Here is a 23,538-nt window from a genome sequence, read left to right as displayed (position 1 = left end):
GTATCTCACCTCACACTGACTGACTTCTGTGATTAATGTACAGCAATTTAAGCTAGATTGTTTACAACCTCACTCTGTCACCCAGCTATCCTGATACTGATAAAGATAGACGTAAGGTGACCATTAACCCTATAAGACTAACAAATGAAAATGTCAAAATGTATTTCGCTCACTTTGCATATCGTTATTGTATGTCTTTACATTTTACACAACTTATTTCTTTTTATAGACTTTTGGAACAATTCCTTGGCAGTCATTTTTCCAGCGAGTCCTGTCAATGCAAAGTGCTTTTTACTCTCAGGTTTTGTCCTTCTCCGGCGCTCTGTTTGCTGTTATTCTTGTCATTCCTGCAGTTCTGATTGGAGCTGCTGGCATATCAGCAGGTAGGTTTGTTCTGCACATCATTTTTTGTAATTATTATTATTCAATATTTTTATGGTGATATGGCAAAAATGGCATTTAGGCAGTGTAGTGACAAAGGTGGTATTTAAGCAGTGTGGTAACAGAAGAGGTATTTAGGCAGTAGAGTAATAAAAGCAGTTATATAGGTTGTTGTTGGCACTCCGTCACTTACGACGTCGAGGGTTCCAGTTGATCTGATCAACGGAACAGTCTGCCCGTGAAATTAACATGCAAGTAGCTGAGCACTCAGTTATATAGGTAGTGTAGTAGCAAGAGCAGTATTTAGGCCATAGTATAGTAGAGATGGTATTTAGGTAGCAAGATAGAAGTGATATTTAAACCAGCCATATCCAATCAAAATATTCTCTCTGTTTTATGTTCAAATTGGTCAGATATGGTTTCTTGTACCATCATCATCATTGTTTAACGTCCGCTTTCCATGCTAGCATGGGTTGGACGATTTGACTGAGGACTGGTGAACCAGATGGCTACAACAGGCTCCAATCTGATTTGACAGAGTTTCTACCGCTGGATGCCCGTTCTAACGCCAAAGATGCCTTTCCTAAAACCCTACAATATCATTGTTACATCATCAAAGTCTGATAACTACAAGATAATACAAATTGGGATCAAAAGGCTCCTGGATTAGTTATGTTTAATAAAAAATAACTTATTTACCTAAGTTTTAACATCATCTCCTTCAAAATAGTCACTTTGCACAGCATTACGCTGGTCCCAGTATTTCTGTCACTTTTGGAATCTAGCCTGGAAGTTGTTTTCCATAAGTAAGTTGAGGAATTTCTGTGATTCATTCTTAATCTCAACAACAGTGTCAAAACATCGACATTTGAGCTGCATTTTCATCTTGGGGAAAAGATGGAAGTTCACAGGTGCTAAACCTGGTGAATAGAATGGGTATGAAAGTGATACCATGTTGTTTTCGGCAAGAAACTCATGAGTGAGGAGAGCTCGGTGACAGGGTGCATTGTCATTGTGAAGAATCCAATTCTTTGCACACCACACATCTGGTGGCTTTCACCGAATGCTCTCCTTCAAATGCTTCAAAACGTCCTTGATTTTTTTCTACATTTCTGGGGATGACGTCCATTGCAGGCCTTCCAGATTGTTCATCATCTTTCAGGGACATTCTTCTGCTTTTGAAGTGCTTGTGCTATTTGAAATGTTGCATACAACCCATTGATTCATCGCTGTAAGCTTGCCAAAGCATGCTCAATGTCTTTGCAGCAGACTTTACAAGTTTAACACAAAATTTCGCATTGACTCTTTGTTCCAACTTCCTGTTCCTTGACAAAAATCACAGACTTCAGCACACATGTGATCACAGAAACACAAATTTCACAACTTGCAAAGTAAACACAGTGGTGTCACTCATCACACTTCCTCATGAAGCCATGACTGCACGCAATTGCGTGCTGCCATCTGTTGGTACTCTACAGAACTAGTCTGGAAACTTTTTGATACCACCTTATACATGATTAGTGGAGGCGCAATGGCCCAGTGGTTAGGGCAGCGGACTCGCGGTTTCAATTCCCAGACCGGGTGTTGTGAGTGTTTATTGAGCGAAAACACCTAAAGCTCCACGAGGCTCCGGCACGGGATGGTGGCGAACCCTGCTGTATTCTTTCACCACAACTTTCTCTCACTCTTTCTTCCTGTTTCTGTTGTGCCTGTAATTCAAAGGGTCAGCCTTGTCACACTGTGTCACGCTGAATATCCCCGAGAACTACGTTAAGGGTACACGTGTCTGTGGAGTGCTCAGCCACTTGCACGTTAATTTCATGAGCAGGCTGTTCCGTTGATTGGATCAACTGGAACCCTCGACGTCGTAAGCGACGGAGTGCCAACAACAAATACATGATTAATTCAAAACAGTAGGAATAAATAAGCATTACATTTGACAGAGGAAGGTGAATGTTAAAGGATTAGGCAGTGGAGTGGTTAAAGTGGTATTTAGCCAATACGGTGGAAGAAGCAGCACTTAGTATTACTCCTCTTATGTGTTGAGTTCAAGGCCCCCACCTTTTACCTTTCATATTGCCATAAATGTTGTTTTATCTTTAGCTTGGGGTGTCAATCCTAATTGAACATATCCATAATCAAAGACATTCCATCTGTGATTATCCTGTCTCTTTCCTTTTTTTTTATATCAGAGACTACACTGTCAAATGTATCCTCTTTTCAAAGACGACAGAGTATGATTTGAAGGAGATTTGACTGCTATCTCTTGAAGGTTGAGCAATCACTAGAGCTGTCATGGCCAAATTGGAGCTTGTTAAACTTTCTGAATGGCATGCCTAAACAAAAAAAATTACTTTGAATTTTTTTAGTAATGCAGCCCATATGATGATGAGCTATGTCTCAAGAGACCCACGCTTCCAGCAAAAGGTTACCCATGTCTGCATTACGGGCTCCCCTAATATCAGAAAATTTGATTAAATATCTAGGCGCAGGCATGGCTGTGTAGTAAGAAGCTTTCTTCCCGATCACATGGGTCCAGATGACTGAAACATGTAAAAGATAAAAGATACTCCTGTCTGATTTTATTCACATCATTGTTTTTACTTCTACTTTTTTGATGCCACCATGGATAGATATTGTGAGTTGACTGGTAGTTTGTTAATGAAGGGTTACATGAGCTGTCACCTCTACAACTCTAAATAATTCATTTGGCTGTAACTGTCAAGAAAGAATATATGCAGTGAAGTGAAGAAAGACAAAATGCCATAAATATGCCAAACCGCTAAGTTATAGGGACGTAAACACACCAACAACATCAGTTGTTAAGCGATGGGGGTGGGGGTGGGGGTGGACAAATACAGACATGCAAATACGTATATATATATATACATGTGGCACCCGTGCCAACGTCGTCTCCTTCATTGGACACGGAACTCAGTTTGTGAAGACTTATTGGGGCAAGCGAAAGCGAAATCGGGATGGCACCTGTGCCCAGCGTCGCCTTTCTGGCACTTGTGCCCAGCGTCGCCTTTCTGGCACTTGTGCCCGTGTCATGGCCAAATTGGAGCTTGTTAAACTTTCTGAATGGCATGCCTAAACAAAAAAAATTACTTTGAATTTTTTTAGTAATGCAGCCCATATGATGATGAGCTATGTCTCAAGAGACCCACGCTTCCAGCAAAAGGTTACCCATGTCTGCATTACGGGCTCCCCTAATATCAGAAAATTTGATTAAATATCTAGGCGCAGGCATGGCTGTGTAGTAAGAAGCTTTCTTCCCGATCACATGGGTCCAGATGACTGAAACATGTAAAAGATAAAAGATACTCCTGTCTGATTTTATTCACATCATTGTTTTTACTTCTACTTTTTTGATGCCACCATGGATAGATATTGTGAGTTGACTGGTAGTTTGTTAATGAAGGGTTACATGAGCTGTCACCTCTACAACTCTAAATAATTCATTTGGCTGTAACTGTCAAGAAAGAATATATGCAGTGAAGTGAAGAAAGACAAAATGCCATAAATATGCCAAACCGCTAAGTTATAGGGACGTAAACACACCAACAACATCAGTTGTTAAGCGATGGGGGTGGGGGTGGGGGTGGACAAATACAGACATGCAAATACGTATATATATATATACATGTGGCACCCGTGCCAACGTCGTCTCCTTCATTGGACACGGAACTCAGTTTGTGAAGACTTATTGGGGCAAGCGAAAGCGAAATCGGGATGGCACCTGTGCCCAGCGTCGCCTTTCTGGCACTTGTGCCCAGCGTCGCCTTTCTGGCACTTGTGCCCGTGACATGTGTAAGGATTTTCGAGCGAGATCGCTGCCAGTGCCCCTGGACTGGCTCTTATGCGGGTGGCACATAAAATACACCATTTTGAGCGTGGCCGTTGCCAGTACCGCCTGACTGGCCTTCGTGCGGGTGACACGTAAAAGCACCCACTACACTCTCTGAGTGGTTGGCGTTAGGAAGGGCATCCAGCTGTAGAAACTCTGCCAAATTAGATTGGAGCCTGGTGTTGCCATCCGGTTGCACCAGTCCTCAGTCAAATCGTCCAACCCATGCTAGCATGGAAAGCGGACGTTAAACGATGATGATGATGATGATATATATATGACAGGCTTCTTTCAGTTTCTGTCTACCAAATCCACTCACAAGGCTTTGTTTTGCTTGAGGCTATTGTAGAAGACACTTTCCCAAGGTGCCATGCAGTGGGACTGGACCCAGGACCATGTGGTTGGGAAGCAAGCGTCTTACCACACAGCCACTCCTGTGAGACAAATTTTGTAAATTTTTTTAAAACTTGTAAGATGAGTAGCCCTATAGAAATTCCTTTCTTGGTTTGCATATTTTGTCTTTGAAATCATTGTGACACCTGGCTCTTTATTGGGTATTGCTGCCCAACAGTAGTAACTGACATTGATAAAAAGTGTAATTTGTCTTAAGGTTTTAAAGCTAGATGCTTTCGTCACCCAAAGAAGGATGGGGGATAAATTGTTGATAGTGATAGCGATGGTGGTGGCAGTAGTGGTGGTAGCAGCAGAGTTTCTTTTCATGAACTGATAAATTTCTTTCTTTTCAGACTGGAAACAGACAGAACTTGGTGTGTCTCCAATACATCTAAATCAAAGTTATATGATATTACCATATGTTATTAAAGAGTTTACTCCTAGAATTCCTTGTTTACTTGGTAAGTTGATCACTCCATGTACTTTTACACATTTATTATTGTTTTTGTGTGACCAAGGCAACGAGCTGGCAGAATTGTTAGCACACCAGACGAAATGCTTAGCAGTATTTCTTCTGGTTTTATATTCTGAGTTCAAATTCTGCTGAAGTCAACTTTATCTTTTATCCTTTTGGGGGTCAATAAAATAAGTACCAGTTAAATACTGGGGTCAGTGCAATCAACTAAGCCCTTCCCCCAATATCTCAGGCCTTGCGCCTATCATATAAAGGATTATCTTTTTGTTTGATTGATTTTTTTGTTGTTGTTGCTTTCTTTTTCTTCCTGCATAATGGAAGTTCATTTCAGAAAGTCATTTTGTAGATGTGTGCAAATACAAGAATAGGAGATGAAGAAAATACCATCTTGACTGGGCTGTTAATCAAGATGGTATTTTCTTCATCTCCTACTCTTGTATTTGCACACATCTACAAAATGACTTTCTAAAGTTGAATTTCTATTATGCAGCTGAGGAGTACATTTTCATTGCACCTCTTATGTGGTGTTCTCACTACATAAATAAATGAAGCTTGTACGAAACGTACATACTGCTATAACCTAATACATTTTTGTTGCTTTTCTTCAAATTTTATTCACCAAATCTTTTGATTTTGTTTTTGGTTTTTACCCTACCCAATTCTGGTGTCACATACATTTTAAGTACCACATTTAATCTTTTGATTAAATCTATATTATTATTATTATATATATATATATATATATACACAGAAAACAGAACAGAATATAAAATATTTTTTTAAATATAAAAAAAATAATATTAAAAAATGTAGAAATAATATATGTATATACTAGCTGACGTACTCGGTAATTCCTAGGAAAGCAGGGCTTATCCCTTGGTTCCATTCTCTTAATTGTTTCGCTAATCCAATAACAACAATACAAAGTATGTAGCCCTTAAAACGGTGTTTGTGCATTTACAGAGAATACTGAACTGTCTTACACAGAATCTTGTTTTGAGGAATTCCCAATGAGTTATGAATACCCAAATTGTGAAGTCAGTTATGTAATAACATGAAATCTGTTACCTGATAGTAAGAATTCAAATGAAGTAGCCTCGAAAAGGGGTTTAATGCATTCCCAGAGTATATAGAACTTAGGAGGAAATACTAATAAGGTATGTATACTAAAGTTGTGAAGCATGTTGCATAATAACAGGTTAATCAGATATGAGGTAATAACAATTCAAAGTAAATAACTCTGAAAACGGCTTTGCACGTTCCCAGAGAATATTACCCTCAGGGGCGCTAGTGTTAATAACTCACTAACCGAAATAAGTGGATCTATTGTTTAGGAAAATACTATTTACTTGTTTAAGGATTGTACTGGATAAATTGCAAAAATAATTCTAACAGCTCAAATACTAAGACATAAGCATACTCGATTTAATTTATTCCAAATAATTTAGGAAGATAAATGGGTTATTTTCCTTGGCTATATATAAGGATCTTTTCCAGAGGTGAATGGGTTATTTCCCTTGGCTTTTAAAATAAAATATATTAGATATATATATATATAAGGATCCCTTCCTATTATTGATTTTTTCCAACAATCTGAGTATGCCATGAGGTTTCCAGACATGAATTCTACTCGCGTGTCAAGTTTCATCAAAATTGATAAAACGATGTAGGAGGAGTTAGCTAACAACTCCACAAACACATCCACAGACAGAATTTCCCACATATGTAGTATATATATATATATATATATATATATATATATATATATATATATATATATACAGAATACAAAAGCATGTGTGAAGAAGAAGGAGGAGGAGGAAGAAGAAGAAGAATGTATCAGATTTACCTTTATGTTCATAAACAAATTTTAAATGGGCATCTCTATGCCTTTTAGTCAACAGCGGTGTTTTTCTAGGAGAGTGTGACTTCAGTTCATTCCTATGAAGTTCATTGCTGATTGTTTGTAGTGTAACACTAGTCCCTGAAGCTAACAAATCTTGCAACTCCTTTCTGGTGATCATTGCGTTTTTTTTTATTATTCGCTTCATTTTTCTTAAAGATCTAGGGGAAATCTTGTGTGGTGCACTGGATCTTATTCTGTTTTCAACAGTTCCTGATTTTTTATATCTTTGAATAAATGAAGATATGGTAGAAAATGGAATACAAAGGGTCTCTGATATTTTCCTGTAACTTTTACCTGCTTTCCACTGTTCAATAATTAAGTTTTTCACTGAATTTGTGAGTTCTTTATTTTTCACCATTATTACGACACTACTTTATGTTGTCTCAGTGCTGAATGAAGAAGCTAGCGTTTTGACACTTAAAAATGACTATTGATAAGATTATTGGAACAAACGAGAAAGTTCTAGTAAAAAAAAAATTATTTTACAGTATTTTGTGGCATAGAAACGCATAAATTTATTTTGTACAAATACTTTTTTCACCCCTAAATATTTATAATTGTATATAAATTCATTAGTTATTATAATTTATTAGTTTCTTTTGCATATTCATAGTTTATGCATGTGTATGCAAATATAGTACTGGTATGTCCCATTTATGTTCATTAGAAATTAAATAATGAAGAAAATTGACATGTACGAATATTTGTTTCCCCCCCACTATATATATATATATATATATATATATGTATATATATATATATATATATGTATATATATATTAGTACACATGTATATTTATATATATATATATACATATATATATATATATATATATATATACACACACACACATATATATATATAAGTACATATATTTCTATGTATATGTATATATATGTGTGTGTATATAAGTATCTGTATAAACATATATATATATACATAGGCACATATATTTTGTGCATGTATATAAGTATTTGTGTGTGTGTGTGTGAGTATTCAGTTGTAAGACAGTTTGTTTGTTTAGTATACTACCCATTTACTCTGCTTTAGTAAAAGTACAAACATCTCAGTTTACATATTTTTTTCCTCCCACAAAATCTCAGGTTTCATGTTGCTGTTAAACACTTCTACCTTAGTATATATAATCTTCATCATCATTATCATTTAACGCCCGCTTCCATGCTGGCTTGGGCTGGATGGTTTGACTGAGTACTGGGAAGCCAGGAGGCTGCACCATGCTCTAATTTGATCTGACCAGGTTTCTACAGCTGGATGCCCTTCTTAATGCCAACCACTCCAAGAGTGTAGGGGGTGCTTTTAATGTGCCACCGTCACAGGGTCCAGTCAGGCGGCACTAGCATCGACCATGCTCGAATGGTGCATTTTACATGCCGCTGGCATGGGTGCCAGTCAGGCAGCAATGTTGTAGTATTTCTACAATTGAGGGTGGTAAGTTTGCAGAAGTTGTGGTGCACCTGATGGAATACAAATACATTATTGTATTTTATCTTATGCCATTTACTTGGTTCAGTCATTGGACTCTGGCCCTACTGGGGCACCACCTTGATGGGTTTTTAGTTGAACGAATAGACCCCAGTACTTATTTTTTAAGTGTGGTACTTTTTTCTATCAGTCTCTGATAAAAAGCTTTTACTTTGCTTGATGTGTCTTTTCTCTGTTGCTGAACTGCTAAGTTCTGAGGACTCAAACAAACCAACACCGGTTATCAAAGTGGACTGGGGCTGGTGGTGGTGGTGGGGACACACAACACATGCACACACATGCACACACACACATCTATCTCATTATCATCATGTAATGTCTGTTTTCCATATTGGCATGGGTTGGACAGTTTGACAGGAGCTTACCAATGTGTGTGTATATTGACTAACACATACATTTCCACAATTCTCAACTGATTTTCACCAAACTTTACACACGCATTACTTATGTCCCAAGGATGGTTATGCACTATAACATTTTGCCCAGAGTTCTTGCATAAATAGACAAACCATGAAAAGTGGTGCTTTACATAGGTTTTTGTCTATTTCATTGTATGTACATAGTTTTTTTTGTATATAGGGTCTTCCATATTTTTTAATCTATATGGTCATATATTGGCATTAGAGAATATTTTTTAGTGGTTTTCACATTTTTTGACTTATTTAATTATATGTTGTAATTGTGTATTATTACTTTCTATATTTTGTTTTATATGTGTATTGGTGTGTTGAGTGTTTTGGTTAGAGAATATTATAAAAGTGAACGGATTTTGTCTATTTATTTCAACTGTTTTCCATACATTTTTAATCTATATGGTCGTATATTTGCATTACAGAATATATTTTAGTTGTTTTCACATTTTTTTTTTATTTATCATTTATTTGTATGTTGTAATTGTGTATTATTACCCTCTCTTTTTCTTTTTATATGTGTATTGGTGTGTATTGTTTGAGTTTTGGTTAGAGAATATTATAAAAGTGAAAAGATTTTGTCTATTTATTTATTTTGACTGTCCACCTGCATTGGTGATTAAATTGACCAGGAATTCTGTACACAATGAATATCCAATACCAAACAATCTTAATTTCCATATTTAAACTGCATTAAACTTTGGCAAGCTTACCTTTACCTATTCTGAGTTACTTGAAAAGTGATGTTCTCTTCCCTCTCTTCCATTTGTTGATACCTTTGTTTATCTACCAATGCATTGATTTACTTTAAGGATGCTTATTTATCCACCCATTATGATATTTCAACTGTTGTCCATTGTTTCAAATACGTTTTAGCATTGTTGTTCTAGCCTTTTTTAAACACACACAAGAAATTTTACTTTCATGTAAAACAACTATATTTTGTAGTCATTATCTGTGATCTATTCCCAAAATACATCAGTAGCTTTACTTTGCATCACTTGCAAATTTATATGTTCTATGATCATTAAAGTGTAATGCTCTCCACTATAACCAGCCTTCAATTCGATTTTCTGTTCCTAGGTTAATTGGAAACATAGATTGCCATGCTACTCATAAATCTCAATAGTTCAATTATTTGGTGAAAAAAATACCACCAAAGCAACTTAAACCGTCCAAAGGACAGGTGCGTTTGCGAGTATACATATATATTTATATATATCTGTCATAGAACCCCTCCAAACTAGACACCATTATTTAAGCATTGTCTAAGCCTAATTAAGTTACCTATGAAGAAACCAAACCAAAACAATTCTAAAGTAAGTAATCCCCACTGACTGTGAATCTCCAAACACTTTCCACTTTACTAGAATGAAGGGCAACCCAGAATAACAAGACTAAGATATAGGAAATTCACAATCAAGCATAACATGTGCATTTTCATCATCAGCTGCCAAATGGTTATCACTATGATTTTGACACCTGACTGACTGGCTTCTGTTTAGTTCCCATCTATCAAATTCACTTAGAAGGCATTAATCAGCCTGAGGTTATAGCAGAAGACACTTGCTCAATGTGCCATGCAGTGGGACTGAACCTGAAACCACATGGTTGCAAAGTGAACTTCTTAATCACACAGCTATGGCTACCCCTCACAGTGATTTTCTTTTTCTTTTCTTTTCTGGTTTTTTTTTTTATGTCATAAAGAAGTGCCAGGCTTCTGAGACGGCTTAGTAACATATACTCAAAACAAGAACCCTGATCCAAATATTTTCACAAGCCAGGCGGCAAGTGTAGTCTATCACCTACGCAGGCTCCAGGGAGGATTTGAACTCAGAACACATTTAGTTGAAACAAATACCACAAGGCATCCTCGTTGATGTTCTAACAATTCTCTCAGCCCACAGCCTTGCACTGGTACTCTTATCCCTCACCTTTTACTTGTTTCAGTCATTGGACTGCAGCCATACTGGAGCACCACCTTGAAGGGTTTTAGTTGAACAAACAAATCAATGCTAATACTTATTTTAAAGCCTGATAATCCTTTTAGCCTCTATTGCCAAAACTGCTAAGTTATGGGACTGCAAGGAAACCAACACCAGTTGTCAGGTGGAGGTGGTGGTGGTGGTGGAGGACAAACAAAGACACACACATCATCATCATCATCATCATCGTTTAACGTCCGCTTTCCATGCTAGCATGGGTTGGATGATTTGACTGAGAACTAGCAAACCAGATGGCTACACCAGGCTCCAATCTGATTTGGCAGAGTTTCTACAGCTGGATGCCCTTCCTAACGCCAACCACTCAGAGAGTATACACATACACCGTTCTATTATTCTGTTACTTAATTCAATCATTAGACTGCAGCCATGCTGGAGTGCTGCCTTAAAGAGTTTTAGTTGAACTAATCGACCTCAGGACTTATTCTTTGTAACACTAGTACTTATTCTATTGGTCTCTTTTGCCAAACTGCTAAGTTATGGGGATGTGAACACCAACTTCAGTTGTCAAGAGATGGGAGGGGACAAACACAGACACAAACACACATATATACACAACAGGCTTCTTTCAGTTTCCTTCTACCAGATCCACTCATAAGGCTTTGATTGGCCTGAGGCTATTGTAGAAGACACTTTTGCAAGGTGCCACACAGTGGGAGTGAACCCAGAATCATGTGTTTAGGAGGCATGCTTCTTACCACACAGTCACGCCTGTGCCTAAATAATAATGATGATGATGATGATGATATATGTATGTATGTATAAAATCAAAATAAGCAACAGGATATCATGTAGGATATCAAGATAAGCAACAGGATCTATGTATGTATATATATATATATCACTTATCTTTTACTTGTTTCAGTCATTAGACTGTGGACATGCTGGAGCACTGCCTTGAAGAATTTCAGTCATATGAATTGATCCCAATATTTACTATTTTTTGTATTATTATTATTTTGCTGAACTGCTAAGTTACAGGGGCATAAACACACCATCACCACTTGTCAAGCAGTGGTGGGTGACAATCACATATGCAAAGACACACACACACACACACACACACACATATGACGGGCTTCTTTCAGTTTCTGTCTACCAAATTCACTCACAAGGCTTTGGTCGACCTGGAGCTATAGTAGAAGACACTTGTCCAAAGTAAAAATGTGGTGGGACTGAACCCAGAACCATGCGGTTGGTAAGCAAACTTCTTACCACAAACCCACGCCTACACCTATAGATATATTCAGTGGGCTTCTTTCAGTTTCCATCTACCAGTATTTGCAAGGCTTTGGTTGGTCCAGGGCTATAGTAGAAGACACTTGTCCAAGGTGCTATGCCATGGGACTAAACCCAGGACCATATGTTTGAGAAGCACAACATTCTGAGTTCAAATCCCACTGAAATATACTTTTTTTTTTTTTCATCTTTTGTTTTTTTTTCATTTTTCCAGGATTGACTTAAGTTATTACATGTATTTATCTGCAAAAGTAGACCAATCTTGTGTCTGCTCAGAATGTATTAACAGCTGTTTAAATAAATACAGAAGCAGAACCTGTATTATATGTGTGTGTTATCTATTAAATGCAGCTCTATGATATACTTCCTGGTCATCAAAATTCATTGCTTTCTATGTGAAAGGAAAAGGTTAACATTTTTTTTCATTTGTTTAATTTATAACACTTGTCTCTTTGTTCAGTTTAACACACTTGTCTAAGCAAATTTTGTATTATGCTCATTCCATTGTTTAATTCTAACATTATTGTTTGGCATTGTCCAAGGCTTGTCGTCAAAATCTTGTTTGCTTTGTTAAAGCCAATACATTGAGAAGATTTTTCAGATACGAATTGTTTTAGAAGTGATTTGACCGAATTTTTTAAATTCATAACAGCAACAACAATAATAATAATAATAATAATAATAATAATAATAATAAAATAAACAACAATGGTGACAGTGGACACATGAAATTAACATTGATTTCAAATTTTGGCACAAGGCCAGCAATTTCAGGGGAGGAGTTAAATTGATTACATCATTCCCAGTATGTGACTGGTACTTATTGTATCAACCCTGAAAGGATGAAAGGCAAAGTCAACCTCCGAGGAATTTGAACTCAGAACATAAAGACGGACAAAATACTATTAAGCATTTTGCCCAGCATGCTAACGATTCTGCCTGCTTAATAATAACAATAACAATAATAATAATAATAAGTGCCCTGATGCAGTACTAGGCACTGGCTCTCATGGCTTCTGATCTTAACTGATTGGATGTGTTATTATGTACATGTTTTTGTCTTGGTGTAAAAAGATGGGTTACAGTAAATATTCTGCTCAATACCATAGACTTGCTTGTCAATTGCTTGACCTTAACCAGTTGAGCATGTCCCTTAGTGGCTGATGATATGTGCATCTCTGATCACGAGCAGAAGTAGTGGGAGAGCATCATAGCCATGTGTTGAAGAATTCTTTGGGGTTTGAATAATTCACCTCTGGAAACATCCTTAAACGACCCTCATTCAGAGACCGCAGGATGGGCTACTCAACCTGAAAATAGTTCTAACTGGGCCCCACCTACAAGGTCATGCGCTGTTTATCTTTATATAAAGTCACCATATTGTGTGCATGGTTGTGATGCATGTGTTTAGTGTACCCTTATCAGATAGGTAGTCATGATGGGTGTACTGGGCTTCATATATTTGTACCCCAGTGTCACCTTGATGGCATGCATTGCTCTCTCACTTAATAATAATAATAATAATAATGATAATAATATTAATATAAAAATTTATAATAATAACAACAACAATGGTAGCAGTGGGAGCATAGAATTAATATTAACAATGAATAGTTGCAAGTGTGGCATGAATAGGCACAGGTGTGTGGTTAAGAAGCTTGCTTCCTAACCATGTCGTCTAGGGTTCAGTCCCACCATACAGCACCTTGGGTGAGTGTCTTCTAGTATAGTCCCAGGCCAACCAAAGCCTAGTGAGTGGATTTGGTAGATATGGAAACTGAAAGAAATCTGTTGTGTGTGTGTGTGTGTGTGTGTGTGTATATATATATATCATCATCATCATCATCGTTTAACGTCCGCTTTCCATGCTAGCATGGGTTGGACGATTTGACTGAGGACTGGTGAAACCGGATGGCAACACCAGGCTCCAATCTAAATTGTGTGTATATATATGTGAGGTATGTGACCTGGTGGTTAGGGTGTTGCACTCATGATCACATGATCCTCGTTTCATTTCCCATGCCGAGCATATGGCACACTCTGCACCTGTTCAGGCAACATTCAGTTGATGGAGGCTCTGAGTCAATACACATCATAAACGTTTGATTGCTATAAATAAATTGTCTGTGCATGTTCAGCATTAAATCGTGGAACCCTCATCTATTATTTATGACAAGCGAGTCCACAGTGTGTGTGTGTATGTATCTGTACTCTTGTCTTGACATCACATAATTGCAAATGAGTATCACTGTTCATTTCCAGTCTTCCATGGAAAACATGTCTGGCCATGGGAAATATTATCTTGCTTGGAAACAGGGGAGAGTTGGTGACAGGAAGGGCATCCAGTCATAGATAGTCTACCTCAACAGATTCAGTCTGACTCATGCAAGCATAGAAAGGTGAACATTAAATGGTGGTGGTGATGATGATGGTGACAATGACATAAGGGCCATTACAAGAACAATTAATAAAAACTCTGTAAAGTGGTTGGTGTTAGGAAGAGCATCCAGCCAAAAAAACCATGCCAAAACAGACATGGAGCCCGGGCAGCTCTTCAGCTTGCCAGCTCCTGTCAAACCATCCAACCCATGCCAGCATAGAAAACAGATGTTAAATGATGATGATGATTAGGGGTTTATGAAAAAAGAACTTATAGTCATGTAGCATTGCCAGGTCAGGGTTTTCTAGAAATTGTCCAGTTGTTGCAGTGATGTTCATTGATGTCTAGAGTCTCTTTGAGAATCCATCATTGTTGCCCTCCATTAACCCTCGATAGAAGTCAAAGGTTGACTGGCTGAAAACTGAGTGCCTGATAACATTCCAGATGTCAAGTTCACATTCTTGGTCATCACAGTCTTCTTGGTAGGGAGAGATTCTTTGAAAAGCCTCTCCAAAATATTCTTGTTAAGTTAAAAAAAATTCTCATATCACATAGGAAATATCATCTTTAGGCCAATATGCTATGTAGATGTCTGATGATGTTTTCATTGGGATTTTATTGGCTGGGATGTTTTGGAAGTAAGCTTGTAGTGTTTTGGAAGTAGTGGAAGCATGTAAACATTACTGTAAATCTGGCCCCCGTCTTCAGGGTGGAGAGATTGCCAATACCTTTTTTCAGTGTTTCCCATTAATAAAGGCTAAAGAGCTAGAAATGCTGCATCTGTGAATTTGATAGAGCGCAACACGGAGTAGATAAAGTATTTTTACACCTTATACCATAAGAGAGAATTTTTTCTCCATGGTAACTGCAGTGAATTTGCCTTTCAAAGATGAAATATGTCACAAACATATTTTAACTACTTTAAAGTTCACTTATACCTAAACACTGCTTGGTGCTGATACTACTGAAATTATTCAATAGTGCAACTCAGTCAATGTTGTTGACTATGTTTTAGCTAAAGCTAGTTTTAAATCTGTGCAGAGTTACCTCTCTTTTGTATTTTCCATTGACAATGGTTAAGGAGCTAGAAACACTGTATCTGGGTATCCAATAGAAAGCAACACTGGGTAGAAATGGTATTTTTGCACATTTTACCATAAAAGAGAATCTTTTCTTCATAGTAACTGCAGTGAATTAGCCATTAGAAGTTGAAATATGTCACAAATATGTTCTAAGTTTGCTTGATAAACATTATCAGAATGGTGTCATTCTTACTTATGATTATGTAACCATATAAAATTAAAGCTACATTGCCACATCTTTACAATCACATACTGTTACACAAATTCAACCAAAACACCAACAAAACCACCTACTGTTATACCAACAGAACTACAGTCACTCGCAGCACACCACACATGGATACATCAACACGAACCAGATACTCCTGCACTAATATGCCATCACTATTCTGCACAACCATGAAATACACAAAACCTGTCACATTTTCCGAAATAATTACAATTTCTTTCTTACATCTCCAAGTTTTAACCTTCTCACAAGACTTAACAGCAAATTAATCCAAAAGCAACAACTGCCACCTCAGCTACTGTCACTGCTGCTGCCACCACCACCACCACCACCAAACACAGGACAAACACTGTGAAGGACCAATAATACCAGCACCACCACCACCACCAACCTAAAACACATCAGATGAAGGGATACCCACCATTTAAACAAATGGACACACATTGTGCAAATATAAGCCACACAGATGCAGTCAAGGCAGAGAGGTGAATGGACATGTGATTGCCCTTCTTCACCTACAGCATCCATTTCTATGATTGATATTCTGTCAAACAATAAGGACAAGAAGAAGAGATTATGGCAATATAAAAATCATGCAGGGGTGGAAGAAGAGGAAGGTAACTAATGGCAGTTGCACAATGGTGAAGGTTGGAAGATTTGATAAGACACCAAGAAAACTGTCAACCTTCCATTCACAATCACCACCACCAAAATAAAAAAAAAAGGAAGTAATCACCACCAACACTCCCTCCAACACATCACCCCAGAACACTAAAACAATGGAAGGAAAACTCACAAGTGTCATAGCAAAGCAACATCACAGCAAAAATAAACTAAACAACAACAGCTGAAATTCAAAACAACAAAAGCAACAATAACAAACACAATAAAACCAAGGTAAAAAAAAAAGATCAATAAAAGACGGCAAAAACAAAAGCTACAACAGTAACTGTAGCAAAATGAAAAGCCAAAAAGGTACAAACACCGCTCTCCTTAAATTTCACTAATATAAATAGAAACAAAAAATAAACTGATGACGTAAAAAAGATATAATCATTACCCAGAAGATGGTGGCATGTACCATGCTTTTGCAAATTGCTTTAGGTGCCTGTATATTCATGAATAGACATGGACACCCTTTTGGCCTTCCCATCATTGACTCAGTGGCATATAAAGGATGTAACAACTGAAGGGAGGGATGGACCAGTACTCAATTGGTATTCAGGAAAATGAAGTGCCTAGATCAATGACACAATATGTAACCCAGTTCAGGAATTGAATCCAAAACCTTATGATTGTGAACCCAATACTATAACCACTAAACAATATGCTGCCACATGCTATGAAAAATTAAATTACAAATGAAAAAAGGAATGTTTCAACAAGCTTACTGGCAGTGACCAACACATGAATGATGCTTATTGCATGCCACCAGCATGGGTTGGACAGTTTGACAGGAGCTGGCCAGGGTCAAATTATATATATATAGGGTCGGCCTACCTATGATGCAAGAAAGTGTATTGTGACCAGTGGTGTATAACATTTGATAGTCTGGGCCATACAATGATATATATATATATATATATATATATATATATATATACATATATATACACACACACATATATATATATATATATATGTGCCTGCGGCATGTGTAAGGACTTTCTAGCGAGATCATTGCCAGTGCCCCTGGACTGACTCTTGTGCGGGTGGCACATAAAATACACCATTTTGAGCGTGGCCATTGCCAGTACCGCCTGACTGGCCTTCGTGCGGGTGACACGTAAAAGTACCCACTACACTCTGAGTGGTTGGCGTTAGGAAGGGCATCCAGCTGTAGAAACTCTGCCAAATCAGACTGGAGCCTGGTGTTGCCATCCAGTTTCACCAGTCCTCAGTCAAATCGTCCAACCCATGCTAGCATGGAAAGCAGACGTTAAACAACGATGATGATATATATAATTTCCCACTACATACCTCTCTGTTTTGTTTCTCTATCTTTCTTTTTAGTTTTATGTATCTTAATCCTTTCCTTCTTTCTTTTTCCTACCTCTTTTTTTTTTTACCTCATTTTTTTCCTTCGTTTCATTCCCTCTCCCCACTGCTTTTACTTTTCTTTTCTTCCTTTCTTTATACCTTCACGATTCCTTCCATTCTGTCCTTTCTTTCCTTCTCCTATCTACCCGCCTCCCCTCTCTTTATTCTCCCTCTCTCTCCCCTTCTACTCTTCCTTCTCTCTCTCCACCCCTCTCTTCACTACCTTCTTTCTCCTTTACTTTCCTTCCTCTCAGTTCTCCCTCTCCCATCCCTCTGTTTTCACTACCTTCTCTCTCCTCTTCCTCTCACTCTCTTCCTCTCTGTTTTCCTCTCACTCTCTCCCCTGCTCTCCCTATCTCTTAGTTTTCTCTCTATCTAATCAGCTATTTCCTTTACATCCTTATTCTCTTCCTTTTATCTAAATTTCCTTTCCTCTCTTTTCACTCATGCCACCACCACCTTAATCTACTTCACCTTTCAGTTTCTTTCCTCCTCCTCCTCTGCCATATTATATCTCCCCCTCCCACCTCCATAGATTCAATTGTTTCTTAATTTCTCTCTGTCTCACTTTTCCTTCTCCTTTTCATCTCTTTTTCCTTTCTCTCCTACTTTACTTGCTTCATCCCTTTCCCTCTGTCTCTGTCTGTCTGTCTCTCTGTCTGTCTGTCTCACTGTCTCTCTGTCTCTCACACACACACTTTCCTCTTTCCTTCAATCAACCCTTCATCAGTAAAAATCTATAAAAAGAGATATAATGAACTTACTGAGGGAAGTGGGAAAGTCCAATGTTTTGAACAGAGGCTCTTCTTCAGGGAAAAGTTGAAAGGAGAGAGATTAGTGATAAACTGCAATAGTTGTACATTCTCCTCCAAATAAAAAAAAAAAATCTAGCCCCTTCTACTTGAGCTCTCACCTTCCCTCTTTGTCATTCTTTTCTCTCCTAGTCTGCTTACTTCCTTTCTTTCTCCTTTGTGTTTCTTTTTTCTCTTTATTTTCTTTCTCTTTTTTCCTTTGTCTTTGTCTTTGTCTTTCTGTCTTTCTTTTTCTTTGTCTTTCTCTTTTTATTGCCTTTTTTTCTTTTAGCTTGTCTTCTCTTTCTTTCTTTATTTCTTTCTTTCTTTTTTCTTTCTCTCTTTTCTTTCTCTTTTGTCTTTGTCTTTCTGTCTTTCTTTTTCTTTGTCTTTCTCTTTTTATTGCCTTTTTTCTTTTAGTCTGTCTCCTCTTTCTTTCTTTCTTTTTCTTTCTTTCTTTCTTTCTCTCCCCCTCTCTCTCTCCTACCTTATGTCCTTTCTCTCCTCTCTTCTTCACCCCCTTCTATTTCAGCTCTCACTTTCTTCCTCTATCTTTTCTTTCTCTCCAGCTTTGCTCACTTTACCTCTCCTCACTTCTTTGTGACTTCTTTCCTGCTCCCTCCCCCCCCCTCTCTCAATGTCATCCCTTCATTTATTTATTATTATTTTTTTTTGAAATGTCTATTGGCTGCCGAATTGGGGTTATACCAACTTGTGTATATGACATCTGTTTTCATTACTCTGACTTTAAAATAATATATTCCTGTGGAAAAGCCTGTCTAATCTCTTCCTCACCACAACTGGAAGAGCTACATCCTGTGGTGGAAAGTGTTTAAATATCAAAAGTGTCATATTTATTTCAACGGATGCTCATCACACTCGTCATCCACACCGACACCTCCACAACCACCAATACCAACACTGTCTGTCACTGCCTGCACCACCACACCTGTAACCTCCATCAACTCATGTCCTCTCTCTCTCTCTTTCTCTCTCCCCTCTTCCAGTCTTCTCCTTGTTACTGTCTATTATATCAGAAACAGTAAAATTTCAGAAGCTGTAAAATGAATGAAGTAGGGTAGTGATAAGAGTTAATGTTCCTTTATAGTGTGTGTGTGTGTGTGTAAATATATATGTATGTATATAGTTATGTCTATGTGTATTTATAGGTATATATGTGTAAGTTTGTATATGTATTTATAGGTATGTATGTATGTATATATATATATATATATATATATATATGTATTTATAAGTATGTATGTATATATATATATATATATATATGAAGGGCATCCAGCTGTAGAAACTCTGCCAAATCAGATTGGAGCCTGGTGTCGCCTCCTGGTCCACCAGCCCTCAGTCAAATCATCCAACCCATGCTAGCATGGAAAGCGGACATTAAACGATGATGATGATGATGATGATATATGTATTTATAGGTATATATATATATATATGTATGTATATATATGTGTGTATGATTTTTCTTGACATTTTATTTAAGTTCTTAAGACAGTTCAAACCAGTTACTAATAAACTGACAAGACTTTTTTTGTTAAGCGTGTTCCCAGTGTTTATCAATATGTGGTTGTGTTGGTGTGCTGGTTGAACTGTTGAAGCATACACCCAGGTTGCGGGCATCTATTCATATAAGAATCTCAGATGGTGAAATTTTGGAACGTCTTGCAGATTTTATCTGTGCCACTTAATAGATTGAATTTGATTTGGAGAATCTAGATCAGTTTCTTTTGCTCTTTCTTCATGAAACTGAGTATTTCTAGGATTTTGTGCAAATTTGTTGGTACATAACCTAATGCACCTATGAGAATTCATAGTCAGAGTATTAGAGCTGTAAGTTCCACATTAATTTGTCATAGATGATTTTTTTTTCCCTGGACTTTTCAATGTACATTCACATCTGCTGGGCAGCTGACCTCTACAACAGGGCATGACTTTTGTTCCCTGTCCCACAGAACGATATCACATCTGCTATGCCTGATGTTTTTACTGGGGTGTTCTAGTATTCCTTGCTTTTAAAGGTGTAAATACCTACTGGTTCTGACATGCCTTTGATGTATACAACAGGATACCCCCTTCCTGTGGATAGCATTGTAGATTGTTTATGCAACTATATCATGCCTCAGGGACAGGTAATATCTTATAGATATTTTGGGGAAGCTGCTGATGATATAGGTGATATCTTCCACAATGGTATAGCAGAGCTGACATTTTCTATCACAACATGGAATTTGGTGGTATCTTTGTCCCTTTTGTTTATCAGGAATTTAGCAGCTATTTCCTGTTCCTGAGTAGCGATCCATATTCTTCCAGGTGGGATGTAATGTATCTATCGCAGATCCAGGAGAGGCTACTCTTCCTGTCAGTGCTGTTGTTGCCCTCTAGCTTACGGGATTTGTACCCATGCATTGCTTTTTGCTGGTTTGATGTCTGCTTCTTCTCCAAGCTTCTGTTTAGGTAGGCCAGTACAGCCTCCTTTGCATTGCATGAGACAGTTGTATTCCCAGAGTACCTGCACTGTAGCTCTTCTCCAACTCTGAAGATGTTGCTCTCACTTTTGAGTGTGCATGGTATATACTCATTGCTTTCTTTACTGTTCAGCAGATGTTGTCTGAGTGATACAATGAGACATTCAAAGGCTGTTTGAACTGACCTTATGCTTCTACTGTCATCACTTCATCTCACATAAATCCTATCAGTGTCACTGTTAATGTGTAAGTTGTCAGTGGTGGTCAGTACCTTTCTGGTTTTGCTGTCCAGGCTGTGTATCTTGTTGAGTGTCCTGTCCAACATCCCAAATGTTGGTACTGGCACTGACACTGCAAAAACATTGTGAGATATGGTCTTGTTAAATGCAGACAGCTCTGAGTTCCATATTTTCTGGAGTCTACAGAAGTATTCTTTCATTATTTTGAGTTTTGCCACAGTACCAACATATGCAACATTCTCATTGATTCCAAGGTGCTTGTAGTTTTCATCACTAGAGATAAGGGGTAATAGACAAGCTGTTGTGGGATATGTTCTGTCTGGTCAACAATCTTTCCTCAGTTGACCATCATGTACGAGCAATTATCTTGACCAGACTCCATTGCTATATTTTGTGAGAATGTTGTGACCAGTTCTAATTTTCTCTTTTTACAGTTTTACTCTTTTACTTGTTTCAGTCATTTGACTGCGGCCATGCTGGAGCACCACCATTAGTCGAGCAAATCGACCCCAGGACTTATTCTTTGTAAGCCTAGTACTTATTCTATCGGTCTCTTTTGCCAAACCACTAAGTTACGGAGATGTAAACACACCAGCATCGGTTGTTAAGCGATGTTGGGGGAACAAACACATATATATATATACATATACATATATAGGACGGGTCTCTTTCAGTTTCTGTCTACCAAATCCACTCACAAGGCTTTGGTCAGCCCGAGGCTATAGTAGAAGACACTTGCCCAAGGTGCCACACAGTGGGACTGAACCTTGAACCATGTGGCTGGTATGCAAGCTACTTACCACACAGCCACTCCTGCGCCTTTCTCTTGATGTTGATCGTATTACCAGAATACAACTTAAAGTCATCAACAAAAAATGTGGGTGATGATTAATATTATTCTTTTCTGTATATCCCAGCTTGTTGCTGTGGCATTTTGTTAACAGGGATAACAAGGGGTTCACAGCCAGTGCAAACAACATTACAGATAAACTATCAACCTGAAATTTTCCTGTTAAAGAATTGGTGTTGCTTTAGTAGTTGTCAGTGATAACTGTGTGGACCATGTTGTGGTCAGTTTTTCAATGGCATTCACTATAGCAGCTGGTACTTTGGCAAGGTGTAGTGATTCTATCGTTCATGAGTGAGACAAAGAGTTGAATGCCTTCTTGCTCTCTAGCCATATTGTTATAAGGTTATGGTGATGTTGCTTGGCTTCCTTAAGGACAGTTTTGTTGAGTTGTTCAGTACAAACTCAGACCCCTTTCTTTTCTTCCGCTAGTTCATCGGTTATCACACCATTTTGTTTGGCAGTGGTCTTGGAGAAACATTCAGACAACCTGTGTACAGTTTGTACATAACATTCAATCATGCTATGAGCCTATAGTTTTTGACCTCATTGGTCTTTTTGTTCTTGGGAATAAGAGTAGTTCATATAACTGTCAGCCTATCTGGTATATCTAATTCAGTGTCCATTGTCATTTTTAAACAGGTTTGTGAGTATTTCTCTGTAGAACGTGAGCCTTTTGTATGAATAGCCTACTGTCAGGTCTCTCCCAGGTGATTTTCCATTCAACAGTTTCATAATAACCATCAGCAGTGTTCCACTAGTGATGTTATATATTTTGGGAGATGCATTTACACAATATTCCTTTTGTAGTTCATTTGACCATGTTGATTGTTATCATGTTCTTTGTTTATATTCCAGATTCCCTGCCAGAATGACTCTAGGTCTTTCTGGGTGGAGCATTTACTACCTGGATGGTATTACCTTTTATACTGTGATGTACAGTTTGTGGGTTTCTGCAAACTTTTGGTTTATAGTTTTTTACAATTACAAAGTTTTTTATTTACCACTTGCAGATCAAGTTTGAGGGTGGTCACTTTGCCTATGAGTGTGTGTGTGTGTGTGTGTGTATCATCATCTCTTAGTATCTGTTTTCATGCTGGCATGGGTTGGACGGTTTGACCAGAACTGGTAAGGCCAGGGGCTGCACCAGGTTCCATTGTCTTTTCAGGGATGTCCCTCTGCTGCCACTTGATAATTGGTGTTGGATTGTTTACATCCTTGTAACTTAGTGGTTTGGCAAAAGAGACCACAATTTTAAAGTACCAGACTTTAAAACATAA

At 37.8% G+C, this 23,538-nt stretch overlaps 1 protein-coding gene across 1 annotated transcript in view; it reads left to right on the top strand.

Moving 5' to 3' along the window:
- The first annotated feature begins 206 nt into the window (after positions 1–206).
- LOC106874299 (high affinity choline transporter 1) overlaps positions 207–23,538 on the top strand; it is a 31,817-nt gene continuing 8,485 nt past the window's right edge. The window contains exons 1-2 of the mRNA XM_014921982.3: positions 207–383; positions 4,978–5,085. Of these exons, the coding sequence (XP_014777468.3) occupies positions 278–383; positions 4,978–5,085 (214 nt within the window). The 5' untranslated portion in view covers positions 207–277. The remainder of the gene's footprint in view (positions 384–4,977; positions 5,086–23,538) is intronic.

The sequence above is a fragment of the Octopus bimaculoides genome, chromosome 18 (assembly GCF_046866305.1).
Source record: "Octopus bimaculoides isolate indiv1 chromosome 18, ASM4686630v1, whole genome shotgun sequence".
NCBI lineage: Eukaryota > Metazoa > Mollusca > Cephalopoda > Octopoda > Octopodidae > Octopus > Octopus bimaculoides.
Note: the sequence above shows the minus strand (reverse complement) of the source record. Positions and strands in the feature narration are given on the sequence as shown.